This window comes from Mustela putorius, unplaced genomic scaffold (genome assembly GCF_011764305.1).
Source record: "Mustela putorius furo isolate JIRA1106 unplaced genomic scaffold, ASM1176430v1.1 tig00003942_pilon_pilon_pilon, whole genome shotgun sequence".
Taxonomy (NCBI): Eukaryota; Metazoa; Chordata; class Mammalia; order Carnivora; family Mustelidae; genus Mustela; species Mustela putorius.
The window spans coordinates 2,874,054-2,895,477 of NW_025422087.1; the positions used below are offsets into that span (position 1 = coordinate 2,874,054).

General features: G+C 42.5%; 1 protein-coding gene across 1 annotated transcript in view; it reads left to right on the plus strand.

The window, feature by feature from the left end:
* The window catches only part of POLR1D (RNA polymerase I and III subunit D), a 43,843-nt gene extending 22,917 nt beyond the window's left edge, over positions 1 to 20,926 (plus strand). The window contains exons 2-3 of the mRNA XM_013047003.2: positions 6,047 to 6,121; positions 20,403 to 20,926. Of these exons, the coding sequence (XP_012902457.1) occupies positions 6,047 to 6,121; positions 20,403 to 20,667 (340 nt within the window). The 3' untranslated portion in view covers positions 20,668 to 20,926. The remainder of the gene's footprint in view (positions 1 to 6,046; positions 6,122 to 20,402) is intronic.
* Positions 20,927 to 21,424: the final 498 nt, after the last annotated feature.

Below are 21,424 nucleotides of genomic sequence, written 5' to 3' on the forward strand. Positions count from 1 at the left end.
CTCCTATTGAGTTTTACCTTCAAAAACCTTCTCCACAATTTGAATGTTCTTACCTTTCTGTACAGCCGATAGGTGAACCCAGACAATTAGATGTTTTCTGAAATTAAGGATAGCCTGAATTTCTTCATCTATATCTATAGTCAAATTACTGAACAGTACAGAACCCACATTTTATCGGGTGGTTTCTGCCAATCCACTCAGCAGCTAGTTAGTGCTGACTGATTATGAGCTGAAGGCAGATGTCCAGCAGGGAGCTGAGGCATCTGGCCCTGTATTTTTTTTTTTTTTTTTATCAGTGTTCTATGGTCTGACATCAAATCCTTATTGAAGATCAAGTAAATCGTTCCATTTTTTTTTTTTCTTCAAAACTTACCACTCCACGGGAAGACACTGAGGTTGCTATTAATAAAGGTGTTTTTAAATTTTGCCCAATGCCTTACTATATGTGGACAGCTTGGGCATGAGCTGCTGGCCTTCCGCACTGACCATACACTGGGCCTGGCGGGGGCCTTCTGGTCAGCAGCAGCCGAAGGCATTGCGCTGGTTTCTGCCCATTTTCCAAGTCTGTGTGCTTATTACCAGGTTATGCTTTTTGAACACGAGACCCTCCCCTCGTCTTATTTCAGACGCTTTTCCCGTCCATCATGTGACAGATACTGTACTCTTGGTTGATCAAAGGTAACTTGTTTTTAGTAACTTTTTTCTTTTTTGGAACTATAATTATACCTACAGAAAAGGGCACAAATCCTAACTGGATAGCCTGATAAACTGTCAGAGTTAACGCACCTATGTCCCCAGCTCCTCGATCACAAAGCACAATGTTAGCCCCACGGAAGCCGCTTCGGACCCTCTCTGTCCTTCTTCCCCGCTCTGTGTCTTTCTTGAACAACTACTTGATGTTTAGCTTTTCCAATTTTCTTCCTTTAAAGATCTAGTTTTCTCCTGTTCTCCATTATTTAATTTGTCAACTCTCAAATCTCTGTTGTTCCATTTCAGTTGCCTTGGTTTTCTCGCTCCCCTTGCTATAGACCGATGGCGTTCGTTAACTCTCGGTTGATTTATGTGAGTAAAAAGAAACACAGACCCAGATAACTCAAAACTAATTGGCTCGACTTTGGATTTTAAGATGATTTTGCACCAGATTTGCCTTCCCACTTGGCTTCTATTTCAGCTGCTATTATCATCCGTTCACATTCCTTAAGCATCTACCAGCTGGCTAATGGAATGAACAGGCAGGCCTGAGGAAGCCCCGCAAGGGCGGAAAACTGGGCGGAGACAATGCACACGAGGGTCGGGTCGTGGAAAACTTAACTGCATTTGATTCCTGTGCCCAGAAAACAGTCTGCTTAATGAGCTGGCTTTCTTGGACTTCTTGTTTGCATCCAACTGTATATCCTAATATAACAAAATTTGTTTTACAAAGAAACCTTTAGGATGTTGAAGAATCTAAGTATAAAAATTACCCAGAACTGAACTGTGTCTCAATAATTGTTTACTTGCCCAAGTTCTCTGAATACTTAGCGCTTCCGTATTCTCCTGCTGTTTGCTTTTCCTGTATTTTAATGCAGCTGACACTTGCATTTCATCCTCTTGTTAAATAACTATCTTGTTTCTTGGGGTTGATGTTTCATAATCTTTAAGGATTTAAGCCTCTGTGCCAATGTGCAGTAGAAGCTGGCTTTGCTCCTTCCTTACCCAAGAATCATGAGCCAGACTTCCAGGAGAAATAATAGGGATTACTAGAAATAATAGGATTACTAGCAGTGCTGCCTTAGACAAGTTAGGCAGGGTACCACAATAAGTTCCCTGAAGAATTCCCTGACTTTCAGTTCTTCTCCCCTGAATTTTGAAGATGGTGTTGTTATTGCTGAGCAAGTGCACGATTGCTAGGAATCTTTCTTTTCCTGTTTGCAAGTAAAGCCCTGCAGACGGAGCTCAGGCAGGAGAATTTGGGGTGGGAAGTGGTAGCAAATGCTCAACATTCTTAGGACAAAATAGTGCAGAGTCCTTCCTTCCTCCGCCTCTCCGGTTCTCCAAGTGAGTGCAGACGCGGCAGCTCTGTTAGGCCTCGCTTCCCCCCTTTATCTTGTTTTTTGCCTTTAATGATTAAGGGGAAACATTCCTCAGGGCTTGCTGTGCAAATGTTTGTGGAGAAGATCAGAGGACATGTAGCCTTTAAGCATGTGCAGGGGGCATTTTGTTTGGTGGATTTTTCTCCCTCCTCCACTCTCTGTCCTTTCCCCTGCCCCCTCCCTCTCCCTGTCCCCTCTCTCCCTCCCTGGTCCCCTGTCCCCTCTCTCCCTTCATGGTCCCCTCTCCCCTACTCCTCCTCCAGGATTACTAGCAGTGCTGCCTTAGACAAGTTAGGCAGGGTACCACTTTACTCAAACTGTAAACTAGTCACCATAACTATGTTGTCCTGTTCAGATAGGATGGCACTTTGCCAACAGTAAAGCTCCATGCCAACGTTACATGGTGTTAAACCAATCACAAATACCAAATTTGATTACACTCCAGCTGGGGCAGTGGGGCCCCACCTCCCATGCTTGCTAGGGACTGAGCGTGCCCCTCTCTTCTGTCACAAGTGAATTCCTTCTACCTTGTCACCCTTTCTCATACCTATACCTTCTCTTCTATTTGACTGTGTTTATTAAGTCAGATCTCTGAAATCATGGCAGAGAAAGCTAATGACAGTGCTGGAGATGGTTTTACATGAAATCAAAACTATATAAACATCAACTTCTGGAGCACCTGGGTTGGTTGGGTGTTTGCCTTCTGCTGGAGTCATGGTCCCAGGGTCCTGGGATAGAGCCTGTGGGGAGCCTGCTTCTCTCTCTCCCCCTGCCACTTCCCCTGCTTGTGCTTGCTCGCTTTCTCTCTCTCTCTCTCTCTGTCTCTGTCAAATTTAAAAAAAAACAAAAACAAAAACATGAAAGTCTTGAAGGTGCCTAGAATATGGGCTCGGGATCTCTGCCAGGTCTTAAATTGAATATTGTTTTCTGCAGATGTGCAGCATTTCAGCTGTCTTATGACACAAATGGGCTTTTGTGGGCTGGTCCAAGAGAGCTAGGGAAACATTTTACCATGGATTTTATGGGAAAATGCATTCTAGTTTATTTGTGACTGACACACAGTTTGTTCATAATTGGGGAGCTGCCCAAAAAGCTTTTTCCCTTAAGATTTTTTCACTTTCTGCCGTCAGGAGAAGAGATCTAAGTATGGGCGGATCTAAGTATGATGGGTCCCTGCTTTTATTTAGAAACTACCACACTTACTGATGGGAAGGGGGAGGAGGTGTTTTGGGAATATTTTTACCCTTTGATTTTTTAACTTACATCTGTGAGGGTGAAAAAGGATCTTTGGAACTAGATAGGATGCATTTTTCATGAAATACTGGATGAGACAAGGCCCTCAGATCACATCCAGAGGATATTTTATTATCATTATCATTATTATTATTGTAAAGAGATGGGAGAAAGAATGTGTGGAGGCCAAGGGCAGGCTGCCCCAACACGGGCCACTTGGTGTAAAAATCATTTTGAGTTAACCAAAACCTCGCAGATGCCGGGAAAAAAGCTCCCTGCCTTCCCCTCAACTGCCTAAATTTACTTTGGAAAGGAGAGCCTGTACCAGGCAGAGAGCTAGTAACTGAGACTCCCCTTTACCTACAAAACTGATCTGCCTAATAGAGCAACCTTGTTTTTCCAAACTTCTCCTCTTACCTTCTTGCTAAATGCCTTCCTCCCTTTTATATCCTCAGGTCCCACCTGTCTCCTTAGCTCATTCATGCTGCCTCACCGTCTTTGAAATGTCTTGTCTCTATGGATTCCCCTTATGCACACTATTAAATTTGATTTTCTCCTGTTAATCTGTCTCATGTCAGTTTGGTTCTAAGTCCAGCTTGAGGGACCGTAAGGCAGTTGGGGTCTTCCTTCTGGACTGATGATCTGTGGTAAGCAGATGCACTTACCTATTCCTGATGCCAGGAGGCTGGGCTGTGAAACACGGTCTGACTGAACATGACCAGGGCGTCAGACAGTGCCTAAGGTGGTCAGTATTTGGTTCTTTGCTGACATGGTCGGGTGGGCGCTCCAGGATGAAGCAGAGAGAGTCCAGCTGCTGAGTCAGCTGAAAAGACTTTTTTTTTTTTTTTAAGATCTCACTGTTAGTAGGAGTTTATTGAAAAATGTGTAAATTATACAAAAATAGATTTGTTGAAGATCAAGAGGGTGGTGAAATAGTTTGACAGCATACTAATAGAAATTAGAGGTAAATACCAGGAGAAGCAGATTTTTCGTAAGGGTTGAGATTGAGTTTTTTTGGTGAGTAGAGAAGGGTGATGCAGAGGACTGCTATATTTTATTATAAGTCTTTAAATAATATTTGCTTTTTTAAGCTATCTGCTTCGATAAAATGAGAATCATTATGAAATATTCATAGAATGTTCACATCATTGGAGGATTATGTAAATCGTATCTGTAGTAGTGCTATAATAGCATAATTAAATGTTTTTATATAGAATCAATGCATAATTACCAGTTCCAAAATTTTGTGATTAGATATATAATTCTGTCTTTGGACTATATTTGTCTCTAACTTCATACCTCTCTTTTCTTTCTTTCTTTTTTTTAAGATTTTATTTATTTATTTGACAGACAGAGATCACAAGTAGGCAGAGAGAGAGAGAGAGGAGGAAGCAGGCTCCCTGCTGAGCAGAGAGCCCAACACGGGCCTTGATCCCAGAACCCTGGGATCATGATCTGAGCCAAAGGCAGAGGTTTTAACCCACTGAGCTACACAGGCACCCCATACCTCTCTTTTCTTAACTTTAATACTTACATAGCATAAGTAATAGTAAAGTCAGGAATGGTCATCTTCCTATTCTATTACCCATAGCACCTTGCATGGTACCTTGGACATAGTAGAATTTCAGAATAGGGTTGATAAATACATTTCCTGGAGGTTTTTTTTATTATTATTATCTTTCTAAAAATGGCACAAATAGCACAGATTCACTCTGAAAAAAATAGAAAATGTAGAAAAGCATTCAGAAAAAGAAAAAAAAACAAACTTTAAAATCACCCAGAAACTCATCTTACCATCTTGATAATACTTCTCCAAATGTTTTCCTATGTAATATATAATGCAAATAAATTTGAAATAAAAATTATCCAGGGGCTCTCGGGTGGGTCAGTTGATTGAGCAGTTGAGTGTCAGCCTTTGGCTCAGGTCATGATCTTGGGGTCTTGGGGTGCAGTCTTATATCAGGCTTCCTGCTCAACAGGGAGTCAACTCTCTCTCTCTCTCTCTCTCTCCCTCTCTCTCTGTCTCAAATAAATAAATAAAATCTTTAAAAAAAAAAAAAAATCATCCCGGGCTTCTGGGTGGCTCATTCATTAAACATCTGCCTTCAGCTCAGGTCATGATCCTGGGGTCCTGGGATCGAGCCCTGCATCAGGCTCCCTGCTCAGCAGGAAGCCTGCTTCTTCCTCTCTCACTCTCCCTGTTTGTGTTCCCCCTCTCGCTGTCTCTCTGTCAAATAAATAAAATCTTTTTTAAAAAAATTACCCAATGCACACTATAAAGTAGATAAAGTAGAATTTCTAGGTCAGCAGGTATGTGGTATTTTGAAGGCTCTTTATCGTGTTGCCAAACTGTCCTCCAGAAATGTTATATCAGCTGCAGTCCCCGTGCAAATAGTATGCACTTCTCTCTCACTAAGGGCCAGAAACATTCTTATCCTTGTTGGGTCCATTATTATTTCTTAGAATAATAATGCATTTGAACATTTTAAATATGGATGTGCTTTTGTCATTTTGTCTTTGATTTTCAGTGTTTTTCCCTTCGTATAGAAAGTTTCTTTTTAATGTTACTTATATTTCAAAACTATCAACCACGTGTTTTAAATTTTACAAATTTCTCCCCAATTTTGAAGTTTTATGCTTCAAAAGCTGGTCATTCTGCTAGGTCATAGATGTTGGAAAGAACTGATTTTTCAGAATTTGGTGGAGTGACTGCCTCTCAAATCTCTTTTTTTCCCCATCAGGAAAGCAATTGAAGAACTGCTTAAAGAGGCAAAACGTGGGAAAACGAGAGCAGAAACTATGGGACCTATGGGTTGGTAAGTTCTTGAGTAATCTTCCTTAAAACAGTATTAAAGAGAAAGTCGTGGCTGAAGATGTGGATATGTAAGTCTTTAGCAGATGGAGGGAATATAAAACTGTGACTGTGGAGGAAATCACCCAGAGGCGAGCAGGAGAGTGGGAGCACTGCTGAAAGTCAGCACTGGGCGGGCTTTGAGACCTGGAAGGAGAGGGCAGGGAGTGTGGACAGGAGAGCAGCCCTTATAGCGCTATGAACAAGCCTTTGTTCACAGAACCCCAGAAGACACAGAAATACAAGCCCAGAGGCACCAACTGCCCAGAGGCACCGTGTGAGAGAGATATCAGTGTCCATTATTTGAGGATCTCTGTTTGAGTTATGGTCCTTAGTCAGTGGAAATTTCTTTTTAAAATTCGACTTGCAAGTATTTATATTATGTGACAGTTCAGCTGTGTAGAACTAAAGTTTGCCTTTACAGTTTCTACACACACAACAGAGCCCTAAGACTTAAAAGTTTAGAAACAAAGGAAGAATATAACCTTAAGAATTTAATCTTAAGCATTTTTAAGATTCATTTTAGCCATAACACAGGCTTCAATAAATATGCTGACTCCACAATCCGCCACCGTAGTAGGTTCTACATGCTAGAACCTACTACGGTGGCGGATTGTGGATGATTAGAGTTAGATGTAACTTCAGAATGTACCTCATTCTGTAGACTTGACTCTTAGAACCGTGCATATGGTTTACATAAAATATAAAACAAAGTTAAATAAATAGAAGGAAAAGGCAATCCTTAAAAATCAAGCAAAACAAAACAAATAGACCTAAAAAGCCATTTAGTGGATGGCTTAGCCGCACATAAAGGAACTCCTTCAGAGCTGAAATTGGACTCTGTACCCAAAAGAACGAACAAGAAATCCTAAACTGTTTTCAGTCATCATATTGTCAACAATACTGATGTTTTTCTGAAATTATCATGTAACAGGATAACACAAAGTAAATATTTATTTGCTAAAAATACCCTCATCTCCAGTGTCAAAGAGACAAAGATATAAAATCAAAGTAAAAACCTATAATCCTAAATTTGAATTGGAAATATCAGTATAAAACCATGCTAGAGTTTCTCTTAAAAATAAAAAGAAGAAGAAGAAAGATAGGAAGGAAGGAAAGAAAGAAAAAGGAAAGCTTTTTCCAGCTCTGTTCATGGAAAAGTGCTAGAAATGATGACCGCCCACTTGGTAGCAGTGAGTGCCCCTGGCATCCAGATTGCAATATATAAATACCACTTCTCACTAAAAGAAGACCAAGAACCTTAGAAAAATAACTGATTGCAGATCCGAGGCAGTGCCTGGAGTTCACCAGACAGCAAGTTAGAGGTCACAGTCCCCAGACTGCCCTCGCTGCCTTTTTTTTTTTTTTTAAGATTTTATTTATTTATTTGAAACAGAGAAATCATAAGTAGGCAGAGAGGCAGGCAGAGAAAGAGGGGGAAGCTCCCTGCTGAGCAGAGAGCCCGATGCAGGGCTTGATCCCAGGACTCTGAGACCATGACCCGAGCCAAAGGCAGAGGCCTAACCCATGAGCCACCCAGGTGCCCCTCTAGCTTCTTATACCAGCTGCAAATTCAGGAAGTTCCCCAAAGTACCCTCCTCTTCCGTAAGTCACTGACGAATTCATACAATTCACAGAAAGTTATGATACTGACAGTTACAGTTTATTACAGGGAAAGCATACAGATTAAAATCAGCCCCAGTAAAGGCATGAAGGGCATTGTCTGCGAGGGTTCTAAATGTGAAACTTCTGTTGTCTCCTCCCTAGAGTCAGGATACATTACCCACACAGCTTATCAGGGAAGCTCACCCAGGCCTTGGTATTCAAAGTTTTTTATTGGGATTCCATTACTTAGGCATGATTGATTAATTGCTCACATGGTTGATCTCAATCTCCAGTTTGACATGGACCGCATGACCCAAAGCTCCCACCCTAAATCACATGCTTGGGGTTTTTTTGTGGGGGGTGGGCAGTGGGGAGGAGGCATGGTCAGCTGTTACCCTAAGACCATCAAGTGGGGCCTGACCCATCTTAAGATCTATCCAGAACAAAGACAGGTCTGTCAGATGTAACATTACCTCTGAGAATTGAGATTACCTCCCAGAGGCCAGACCTCTCTGTGCGTAAGGCCAAACTCTTCCTACACAGGCAGAAAATGTGTTAAAAGGAGCCAGAAAGTGAGGTCAGAAAGACTCAAGAAACAACCTGAAAGGTCTCCCACTAGATGGGATAATTTGATTACCAAGAAGAATAAAGTTATCATGAAAACTTAAAATCTATGAAGTCATAATGATAATCACAAAAGAAGCGTAATGGTCCCTTTTGGAGAATGCTATGGAACCAAATCATTATTTATAAAATGGGCAAATAGAAAAGAAGAATAAAACATTTATTCTGTTCCCTGTACCAATTATACCTCAGAATTACCAAATAATTATTGAAAAAAACTTTGTTGTAGAAGTACTACCCAGGATGCCTGGGTAGCCTAGTCAGTTAAGCCACTGCCTTTGGCTCAGGTCATGATCCCAGGGTCCTGGGATTGAGTCCTGCATCGGGCTCCTTGCTCAGAAGGGATCCTGCTTCTCTCTCCGCCTCTGCCTGCCACTCTGCCTGCTTGTGTGCTCACTCTCTCTCTTTGACAAATAAATAAATAAATAAAATCTTCAAAAAAGAAAAAAAAAAGTACATCTATTAAATGGACAAGGATTACAGAATAAGAGCATCATTTGAATTCTTAGCCACTCAATAAGAAAACAATCTGATTTAAAAATAGACAAAAGATTTGAAGAAACACTTTACTGAAAATGATGTAGGATTGGCCAATCAGCATATGAAGAGATGCTCAAAACATTGGTTACCAGAGAAATGCAAATTAAAACCATAGTTAGTTACCACTATACGGGCACTAAAATATCTAAAATTTAAAAAGACTGACTACCAAATAAGGCTGAGGACATAAAACAATTAGAACCCTCACATATTGTTGGCAGAAATGAAAATTGTACAGCCATTTTGAAAAATAGCTGGCTGTTTCTTATACATAGAGAGTTCTTCTAAAAAATTACCAGGGAATTGAAAACTGAAGCCCCCACAAAAATCTGCACAGTAATATGTGTAGCACTTTTATTCATGACAGCTCAAAACTGGAAACAACCCAGATGTTCACTAACTGATGACTGGATAAACAAATTGAGGTTCTAGCCCTACATTCAGTGCTACTCCTTAACAAAGAGGAATAGAAGCTTACACAGGGACACCCTTCTAAGGGAAAGAAGCCAGACACAAAACCTTACACAGTGTGGGAGTCTACTTACATGGTGTTCTAGAAAACCCAGAAATGTAGGGACAGAAAGCAGATCCTTGGTTGCCAGGAAATGGGGACAGAAGGAAGGGATTTACTGCAGAACTCTGTGGGTGACAGAGACAGTTCACATCTTGACTAATGTGATGATTACCCAACTTTGTACAGTTGTCAAAACTCTTCACACCTGTTACTTAAAAAGGATAAATTCCATTCTGTATGAATTATCCCTTTTAAAATAAAAAGAAAGTCCTCATTTGCAATTCCTAAGGATACACTGGGCCTAGGCAAAGGTCACTGGCCACTAACCCTACCAGATGAGGAGTTGCTGGGGACAGTTCTGGGACAGGTCAGGCTGACCACATCTGAACTCACTGACCCATCTCCGTGCCACGAAAAGATGCAGTAGGGAAGAGCACACCACCATTTATGAGATACCCTTGTCAAAGGATTGAACCCAAATCTGATCAGATCTCCAGTTAGAACTACTAGTTCGCAGGAAGTACCGAGGGCAGAGGAACACGGTAACTGACACCACGGGGATGAAATCACAAAAATCCTGTATGTGGGGAACTCTACAGGACAAACAACCAAGTTTCCTTAACAAATAAATTGCAGAGCAAAGGAGGGATATCCTATGAATTAATAGATTTGAGGCATTTGCAGAGAAAAGGAGGGATATCCTATGAATTAATAGATTTGAGGCACATCAAATAAAATGTATACTTTATTTGGATCCTTATCCAAAGTAACTATAATAAGACATTTAGGAAACAGTTGGGGTATTTGATGATATTTAGAAATTAATGTGGATTTTTTAGGTGTGATAGTGGTTTTGATGTTATTTCATTTTTTAAAGTTATTATCTTTCAGAAGTTCATTCTGATGTATTTATGGATGAAGTGATAGAAAATGAAATAATCCAGTGTGAGTCAATCTGTATGTAACATATGTAATCATCTTAGATTCAATAAAATGCTCTCCTTATGGAAGGATAGTTATACAGATTTGGTGAGATAGGATGTTTGGAAATATGTGCACGATTCCCATCATGCAGCAGTCAGTGTTAGTTGGATCTGCCCTTACCTTCTTTCTAGTCCCCCTCTGTCCTTTACAGAGTTAAAGGTGCCTCTACTCCAGTGAATTAAATTGCTACAAAGTTGGTTAGGGGCAGGCTGCTTAGGTGTTCAGTGTAAGGCAGGACTGTGACCAGGTTGACCGCAGCCACTGGTCCAATCCAGTACTGTGTGTGAAACAATCAGTGGAGAGCTAAATCATGAATTCATGGCTTGGCCAGGAATAAGAACATGTCAGTCAGGGTTCTTGCTGCGTTAGGAGTGTTCAAGGAGATCAGTGGCTTCTAGGCATTTCTCCGGTGGAAGTCATTTATCCTGACAATCTTTCTGCCACTTACTGTCTTAGTAGAACTTTCTGCTAGTGAAAAAACTAGTTGATCAGTGTCATCTCTGTTTCCCCTGGAGAGAGTTACCATGGGCACAGGTCATCTTGCCATTTGTGTGAGTACTGATGTGTGCGTTGGGCTTTATACCAGTAAGGACAGCAGTTCCACAAAGTTGTCTCTTTCAGTTTTCTACATCTCCCAGCCATAGGGTGTGATGCTTTTCCACATGGTCTATTACGGTAGCAGCCATTCCTTCCCCAGTTCAGTCAGCAGAAGGGAAGAAAAGAAGGAAGGTGCCCCCCCACCCCCACTTAAAGGCACTGCCCGGAGGTTGCCTACACCATTTCTACATATACCCCATTGGTCAGAATTTCATTTCATGTCTTTACCCAGCTCAGCTACACCGTCAGGAACTCAGTCTTTTTCCCCCAGGAAGTCATGTGCCAGATGAATATCTGGGGTTCTTTTACTGTAGAAGAAAGGAAGAATGGCTATTTGGGGGACAACTGGCAGCTCTTCCCATGAAGGAAGAAGAAGCATATTGAAGAGGGAGTAAGAGATGGCAGGCCAAGTAAAGCATTCCAAACTTAGAAGAGGAGCATCCTGGGAAAACAGGATCTGAAACTTCCAAGTTCCCGTTAGTCTACAGGATAAGAATTCCTGCTGACATGGCTATTTTTCTCAATTGTCCTTGTAATGGCAGTCCTCTGACTTTTTGGTTTTAGGGTCCTTTACACACTTAAAAACTATTGACAATGACAAAGAACCTTTTTTATGTGGATCATCAGTATTTACTGTATTTGAAATTTAAAGTGAGCAATTTTAAAGGATTTATTTATTAATGTATTTAAAAATAATAAGCCTATTACATGTTAAAGGGAATGGTATATATTTTATAAAAAATAACTGTATTTTGGGAAAAAAATACTGCGTTAAAGTGATACTCTTTTTAATATTTTTGTAAACCTCCTCATCCCCCTTATAAAAGACACCTGGGATTTCATGTAAGCCTCTACAACCTGTTGTTTTGATTAAAGTATATGAAGAAAATCCAACTTCACACCAATGTATATTTGGAAAAGGAAGAAGTATTTCAATAGCCTTTCCTGAAAATTTATGGTATTCTTTAATCCTTCATCAAAACTTTGCAAATAACCTCAATGAGTGGTAGTTTCTTAACATTCTTTTTATTAATGTAGACTCTTCATGTTCTGTTATAATAAAAATCCCTTCATCTACCTTACACTTTGACCGAATCTTCTCCTCATACATGATTTTGTAAGAGCAATGGTCGTCTCAAAAATGCTGGTTCAGGGAGTCATCCTCCAAATGTTAACACATTTCATTATATGATATTAAAGGAATACATTTGTAACTACTACCATTAATCTCATCAGAAAAGCCTTTTAAATGTTGGGAACTTGTCAGGTGCACAGTTTTCCAAAAGTCTAATTTTCTTGCACTTGAAAATTCAAGTTCTATCATTGCCAGTAAAAACTGTGAGTTGTTCTCCTTGAAGTGACAGGCTCACTCACATCTAAATAACCAGCCAGTTCACTTACTGTTCAAACATTCGCACAGGTCCTCTTCCTGGAGGCAGCTCTTGGTTCAGGACACCCTGACCAATGCGGGCTACGCAAACAGGTCTGACTGAAGGACGGCCATGACTTGCGTCTGCTCCCTGGTGCTGAGACAAAGAACATCTTCCCCATCGTGCTCGTCCTGGGAGGATAACTGGTTTTCCATCTGTTTCAGTGAGCATGCATGTGTGCGTGCGTGTGTAAATCAATAAAAACTTGTAACTACTAATCCAGTGGTTTCCAAACTTATCTGCACTTTTGAAATCATCTGAGAAGCTCCCAAAATACTAATGTCTCTGCCCCACCATCACTGATTATCAGTTGGGGTGTGGCCTGAGCTTGGGGTTTTAAAAAGATACCCAGGTGATTCTAAAGTGCACACAAATTTGAAAACCACCGTAACAGTCCCTGTGTGTTGTAAAGAAAGGAAGCAGCCTGCTCTGCAGAATGGAAAGCACTCCCACACCTCTCCCATGGGCAGGTGGCTCCATAGCACTTGGGTAGCTGGGCGCTCAGACAGGGGAGTCCCAAGTTCCATCCACATCAACACATCTTCTGGGACAGATCTTAAAGGAGGAGACAATCTGTTGCTTACTTGTGGGCCATGGTGTGTTTTTCTAAGCATCTAGAAGAACTTTATATTTGCTTTAAAGTTGAAAATAGAACGAGAGTGCCATTTTTTTTCCTCCTCGATAGTCCATGAAAAGATCTCAGTGAGGTAGTTGAACCATTGCCAGAAAGAGATTGCTGAACTAAAGAAAATGCCACAGAATGCCATTTTTTATTTTATAAAGAAAGAGACCATTTGGTGCTCTGTACTTCCGTGGATGTATTTCAGCAAAAGAATCTCTTCAGAAGCTGTTCTTGACAGAGGCCTCAAGGGAGCTGAAGTATGGGCCCATATGACTTCTTTTTCGTCAACACAAAGGAATTTATAAGCACAAATTTCAGAAATGCACCCAGCTTCGTTGTCCACAAAGCTGTTTTTATTCTAGTCGCACTCACATCAGCTGACCTGTAGCCCAATTGTAAGTTTGGAGTCTAGTGCTCACAGAACCTCAGACTTATGTGTGGAAAGGCTTATATACGGTACGAAGAGTTACAAAGTTTGACAGAAAATGAGTCTTCAGGGTTTTTTTAACCCAGTTTTAAGGAGAAGGGCCTTTTTGGGTGCTTTCCTGTTTAGTGTTGGTGGTCATTCTGGTGATAAGGGGAAGAATCATCCATGTGGTTCTTCCTTTGTATCTCATCAGCTGTTGGTTATCTCTCAAGTTTTATGCAGGCACTTTTTTTTTAATTCATTTGACTGAGCGCCAGTAGATATATTAAGAGGCCAGGCTCGGGCAGCAGTAAGGAAGACTCCCTGTCCTGGCCTTCAAGTTGTTCATCCATTGGTGGATATGGACAAGTGAGCAGGTAAGCACAACGCAGCATGCTAGAACCGACAGGCGGGGAAGGAAGGGCTCCCGTTTCAGACTGACTCACGGACTAGGCTCTTGGCATAAATTCAGGCACAGAGATGCAAAGCGTTTACTCTACAGCTAAAGAACATGGGCCCCAAAGGGCCCCAGCAAGCTAACTGCTGCTGAATGGATCACCGTTTGCTTTCTCATGCCCGGATGAATCCTTGTACCACACCACCTCTCTCCGTGTGTTACTGTCCGACAGCTGCAGGCTCGTCAGTGCTCCCTGCCCTCAGCTGCCCACAGCTGCCCCCAGCCTTTCAGATCCAGTTATGAAAGAGAGTCAAGAGCCCCGTGTGTGTGATGGAGTCCCGCTCCATCACATCGCCGTGGAAATAATGTGTGTAGCTAACGGAGCTGGAGGCCAAGGACAGCGGCCTTGTCGTCTCTCTCTGGACACCACTATTCACATACCTGCTTCTGAGCTTTATCCTCACACATACTCTGTTCCTCTTGGTGGTCTTCTACTGACCACAAATATGTAGACAGATAGCCTGGGATTTATCTTCACTGCAGGACCCAGCCTAATGCCCTCCCGACACCATCCTGGATCGGGAAGAAGGAGCAGAGAGAGACAGAGACCCGCTGCGGCATAAGCAGGTGGCCAGTCAGTGGCCAGAGCAGTGAGGCAAAGAAACCACAGGTGAAGAGCCTGTTGGCATGCCTGCTGCCAAGACTGCTCTGCCCAGCACGGGCAGCAAGAAGCAGATCTGTACACCGTGTCAGGTGGAGAGTCACTGACACGGGCAAGGCTAGGACAGAGGCAGAAAACGTTCTAACTGTACTTGGTGTGGACATCTGTGAAGTACAACAGGCCTTGGGAAATTATGAATCTTATTTTTGTGGTTAGGGAAACAGAGGCCTAGGGATCGTGGGAACAAGCTTCCACACAGCTCTCCCAACCCGATTTGGGAGGGTGGACCTCAGCATCAGACCCTCCGATTCCAATCCTACCAGCTTGGGATCTCAGATACATTGCTTTTCTTCATCTCTTTTCTGCCCATAAAGTGTTGGATGGTTGGAGAAGTAGAACAAGGTGACGTCAGTAACGTGATGGCATGGGACGATTACTTCATGGAAGCCAGTGTCTGCAATGTTATCATTTCCACTGGTTAGTGATCACGTACCAATAGCTGATGGGTCATGTTCATGGAACTATTTTAGAATCCAAAAGTAGCAGGTCTGGGACACCTGGATGGCTCAGTCCATTAAGCGTCCAACTCTTGTTTCGGCTCTGGTGACCTCCGGGTCCTGAGATCGAGCCCCATGTCAGGCTCCAAGTTCAGCCAGGTCTGCTTGAGACGCTCTGTCTCTGTCTGCCCCTCCCCACTTCTCTCTCTAAAATAAATAACATCTTCTTTTTAAAAACTGGCAGGTCTGACTGTGTAGCATGCTAGATATTACTACTTCTATCCTTTAGCAGTAAAGATAAAAACTATTAAAACCGGAAAGAAAAAAATTACATATCTCTTCCTTTTCTGTTCTCTAAGTTTGTTTACAGTCTACTGTTTTTCCTAAGTCAAATATGATAATTGTAAGGAGGAAGTGCCTTATTTTTACACATTATATCATGTACTCATTCAAAAAGAAAGAGAGAGAGAGAAGTGAAAAGCTTACAATCCCAGCCTCAGTCAGTCCGCAGGTCTCTCTAATGGCAGATTCTCCAGGAATCTACCTCTCCTGGGGAATGCAGAAGCCTCCACAGCTGGGCTGACAGCTTTGGAAGTGAAGTAAAGCACTTGCCTTTTAAAGTTTACCAGAGTGAGGATGCCAGACCCTGTGTCTGACAGTGCTGTCTTCAGTACTCTCCCAGTGCAGCTGTAAGCGGTCTTATATTTAGAGTTTTGTATCTGTTTATACTAACATCAGTTCCTTCCACATGAGCTAATATACCTTTATAAAACCAAAAATAAAAACAGCTGGCCAGGGTGAGGAAGCTGACACTGTGTGGGTCAGAGCTGCAGACAGGGAAGCAGCCGCTCCATCTGGTGGCCTCTTGGGTCCCCAACCACAGCAGCATGTCTCGGGACATAGCTAGTGATGTTATATAGTGCAGGTACCTTGAGCAGCCCCAGCCTGTGCTCTCACTCTAGGGCCCGGGTTTTACCTCAATGCAGACATGAAAAGCTCTGGAATGGTGCATACCTAACGCGAGCTTATCATGTCATCTCAAGTCTGGGGGAAAATGGCACCAAGAAAGAGCTGAGAAACAAGACACATCGATGAAATGAGTTTTCTCTTTTTTTCTTTTTAAGATTTTATGTATTTATGTATTTATTTATTGCTGGGAAGGTAAAGGAAGAGGGAGAAAGAATCCCAAGCAGACTGCACGCCGAGCACAGAGCCCAATGCAGGGCTTGATCTTACAACCCCAAGACCGTGATCCCAGCTGAAATCACGAGTCAGATGCTCAACCAACTGAGCTACCCAGGTGGCCCAGAAATGAATTTTCTTATGGGATGAATGAGAGGAGAGTAATTTTCTAAAGGGTTTAACAGGCAGAATACAAGCAGAGAATTTTAAAACTGGGACAGACTTCGGAAATCACCTACATACCCCAGCCCTCAGTGTTCTATTTGAAGAGCATCTACAGGGCTTACACAGTATGAGGAAATGCAAAACTTTTTTTTTTTTAAACAAATTTATTTATTTATTTGACAGAGAGAAAGCACAAACAAGTAGGGGAGTAGCAAGCAGTGGGAAAGGGAAAAGCAGGCTCCTGTCTGAGTGGGGAGCCCTATGAGATCATGACCTGAGCCCAAGGCAGATGCTTAATGACTGAGCCACCGAGGCAGCCCACCAAAACTTTTTTTTTTTTTTTAAGATTTATTTATAAGAGGGAGAGGGTGCACATGTGTGCGAGCAGGAGAGGGAGCAAACGGAGAGGATATCCGAAGCCCACTGAGTGTGAGCTCACCACTAGACTCCATCCCAGCAGCCATGAGACCAGAACCTAAGCCGAAACCAAGAATCAGAAGCTTAACCGACTGAGCCACCCAGGTGCCCCAGAGTACCAACACTTTTTCATTTTAACCATTTTTATGAAAATTTCTATAAGAGCTCATTGACTTTTTCCTGATGGCTCAGGTTTTGTTTGTTTTTAATTTTTTTCACTGAGGAACATCAGCTAGCCTGCTCTGTTCTTGGTTAGCTTCTTTTCTCAAGTCGTCTGAGACTTTAGCATGTTATCTTGAGTTGCTCTCAAGGAGAAGTCCCTGCTGTATTAACTGATGTGCTATCTATATTCTTTTTCATGAAGAGAGTGAATAATAATAATAATAATAATAATGGTCCACAATCCCTTGTTGAAAACCCTTGAATCCCTCCAAGTTTCTAAGTTGAGATAATTTCACATTTTAGAAAGGTACATCAGCATACCCAGTATGTACTACGAATGCCCCCAGGGATTCTTGTTCAACACATGATCATTTCTGTCCCCACACATACGCTTATGCTAACTGCGATAAAGACTAGACATAAACAGCCCAGTGTCAGGTTAGGCCAGATTTTGCTGCCAAACGAGTTTCAGCATCATATAGAGAACTTGATTTTCAAAAGTTTTAATATTTTGGAATGGTGGATAAGAAACTGTAGCCCCATCGGTAACATGTACTGAAGATTTACCGTGGGCCAGGTCCTGTGCTAAGTGCTGTATGCATGTCAATAAATCCTCCCACTGGGCCGATATTTCTATTACTCCTGTTTAAAAATGGGGAAAACTGATGCACAGGGGAGTTAAGTAACTTGCCCTTGGTCACAAAGCTAATGAGGAGAGCCAGGATATAAACCAGAGCTAATGTGTACCAAGAGCTTGTTATATATTAGTATGATTCTAAGCACTCACTCATTTGGTCCGCAAGCATTCCATGAAGATAGTCACTGTTAAGATCCCACATTTAACAGATACGCGGCAACGGGGAGACTATGTAACATGCTCAGGGTTCAATCTGATAGATAGTGTGGCTTCAGAGCACGTATGCTCGGCCAGTACCATGTCGTATGTGTTTATAGCAATGCAACACCCAGCTGTGAGGTTCAGCAAAATAAGTTACCAGCCGAAGGCTAGAGCAGTTCCCTCCCAGCGGATTTCCACAGATGTTGGCAGCTCTGTTAGACTCCTTACGCTGTGATACTTTCATTACAGATTTCATAATTTCTCTATATGGACTCATTAACTACTCGTACGTCCATATCTGCTTGCAGCCACCTCTCTACCTCACTGTCCTGCCTTACTTATTACAAGTATACGTAAACACTCACTGTCATTTCAAAAGCATGTCCTGGCATGTTTGGGAGCAGTCACTCTCAGCACCCCCCACCGCCACCAGGTAAACCAAATTCTCTCCCAGCTGCTCTTGACTCCTCACCTGGAATAGATTCTTAGGCACAACGAACATTAAAAATCCCATCTCTAATGTTAAAAAAGAGATGTAAAGGCCACTTTTCTTGTGGCTTGATTCTAGAAAGTCCTCCCATTCTCTGACCAGCTCTTTCGCTTGCTGTCACCAGGGCAGTCCCCACTCCCCAACTCTTAGCAGGAACTCCGAGGGTCTCTAGCAGAAGAGCTTTGTTCATCTAGGATGAGCAGATGGTGGGAAAGGTGATCTCCCTTGGAAGAGAGCAAAATAGAGCAGAATTCACCAGGAGTTACCAAAGGTTTTGTTTTGATTATTGTCCCATCTGGTAATACTTGCCTTTCCTCATATGTCTAATCCAGAGAAGGACTGACCAGTTTCACCAGCACTGAGCTGGCCCACTCCAGGGAAAAGATCGCAGAATGCTTGTGGAGCTGGCTGGACACGGCCTCCCAGAGCCGAGAGACACACGTCGTCCACTTACTCATTCCAACGATTCTGCTCCTGCACTAAGTATGGGGCCACATTTGGCAAAGAGGGGCACTTCTGTCCTACCGGCCAGCCCTATTATGCTCTTTGGTGACATCAGTGTGCCATACTCTTCTGAATCTAGGTCTAGTGGTTGCTCTCTCTGGAAGCTAAGTGAAGCCCCATAGGGCTCCCGGGACTTCCACGGTGTAGTGCCCTCACGACATCACAGCTTTGTCACTGCCTTTCTTCTTCACTCCTCATCTCATTCACCATGACTTCTAAACTCCGGCACTAAAAGAAAAACAAAACAAAAACTCCAGGGTCGCCACCCCCTCTAAGTGTTCCCGCTGCTCCTACTACAGTCCACTGCCCTGCTCTCTCCATTCCTTTCTCTCCTTGTTCTAGCTCCTTCTCTCCTCACTTCTCCCGGCCTGAGCCCGAAGCACACTTGCACATCAAGTCCCTACAGCACCTTTGATTCTTCTCAGAGATTTTCTCTGTTCCTAGAGGCGCAAGAATTGCTTATTTGCTACAGGAAACATTTTCTCTTCTTTTTCTCCATATTTTACTTCCAGGTTCGATGCCATTTCTGATTGCTTGAGCTGGTCTGACCCCTGTAAGTGCTATGAACCTAATATCTGCTCACATTTCACTGATAGGGTCCTAGACAATAAAATCGCCCTGGTGGGGGCACTGCTGGGTTGATTTTGGAGTAGTGTGTGGGATTCTCTTTTTTATCCCAAGTTTGACACAAAAATGGAGATTCTAGAATCCTACATTCATCTTTGCTTAATGCCAGCCACTCTGAGTGACATGATTTGGGGGGGGTCAGTATCCTCCTAAAACAGCCCATCGTGTAACAGACAGCCGAAGGTCAAGAGAAATATGCAGGTTCTCATCTGTGTGGGGGGTTTTCTTCCCCCAGATGAAAGCTTTATGCACTTGAAAAAGAAAAAATAATACTGTAGTATATACATAAGCATGCTAAATAATAATTTAATTAGTTACATCCTGTCTCTTGGGTAAACTTGAATCACCAGCTGCTTAAATATATACTACACAGAAACTGACCCAGAGCATAGGCCTTCTTGAAGTACCCCCCCAACAGAACACAAACTAAAGCCTGATATGGAAAGTGAGATTATTTTACAGATAAAATGTGACTATTGCATTTTCATAGATTCTTTGGATAATTTTTTTTTCTGCTGTGCTGAGCCCCAGCATCCAAGATATGGCAACAGATACTTTTTTTGTTCCTCAGAGAGGGACTTCACTGTCACTCTTTGGTAATTAAAAACAAGCCACGATCAATTTAGCTCAGAAATGCAGATTATAGTCAAATCAGGCATCTATTATTCAGGGAGAAAATAGAAGGAATCCTGTTCTTTCACATTGTGGCCAAGACCTGCACAGGCATAGTGGTGGGAAAGTTAGTCCCAATAAGGAAGAGAGGGGCAGCTAAGGGGCAGATCGGTCGAGCTGGAGAATTCCAAATGTCTTGCCTTTTCCCCCCTGTACTCACAGTTTACACTAGGTGGCATGCAAGGAAAGCTGAACGTATTCAGAAACTTGATTCTGTGGACACAGAATTCTTTGGCAGGAACCCATGACCGGTGGGTGCAGCTCTGGAGCAAATGATTCGGTTTGAGAATGTTCTCTCTTTTTCCTCCCCAGGATGAAGTGTCCTCTCGCTGGTACAAATAAGAGATTTCTGATTAACACAATCAAGAACACGCTGCCATCCCATAAAGAGCAAGACCCTGAGCAAAAAGAGGGCAGCAAGGAACCCTCCAAAAGCCAGAGCCAGAAAGAAGAGAACCGGAAGCAGCACAGAGGCCACCCCTACAAGCCCAGCTTCCAGGCCCGGGGCGGTGGTGGCCACTCCCCACACAGGAAGCGCGGTGGCCAGGAGAAGTATGAGAAGCGCTCCAAGCGATGAGGTGGCCGCAGCCCCCAGCGCTGTCTCCTCTGGGACTGGGGGGTACTGGGGGGATGGGGAGGTGTGGGCGAGGCTTTGAGGACAGGCCTTGAGCAATGCCCAGGAGTGACTTTCATAGTCGGTCCTTGGCTGCAGTGACAAGGAAATGAGTCCAAAGGGACTTGCTCAGAAGGTGTGGGAGCAAGTTTTGGCTCCTTCATTCCCTCTTGTTTGGAAGTTGGTTTCAAAATAAATCTAAGACTAAAAGTTTTCAGACATCGTTCCGACTAGTTCCGACTTTTTTTTTTTTATGTGTGTTACAATTGTGATCATTTCTTAGTTCTCCTCAAAAAAATAAAACCCTTGGAAATCCTATATGTTATCTTTTTGGATGATGAAGTTAAAATTCAGAGGTCATCTGGCCAGTAACCCACAGTCAGGAAAACAGGTTAGCCCTCCAAGGGCTAGAAATTTACTATGAAACTCTTTGTTTTGTTTTCCTGTAAGTGAGCAATGTAGGAAATTCTCAAACTGGCTTTGAATTTAGTGTTCCCTATCAATAACCAGAGGTTGAAAAATTGGCCCTGTTGTTTCCTAGTGCATTCTCAAACTCACTCCGATGGTAGAATGACTTTTCTATATTTAATTTTTGGGGGGAATATGTAAGTTTTAAGTGGTGCTTTTTAAAAAAAAAACCCTCAAAAGTTAAAATTAACTGAATTATTTTAGTGCTATGTCTTATTTAGTTACAGACTATAATACAACAAGTATAGTTTCA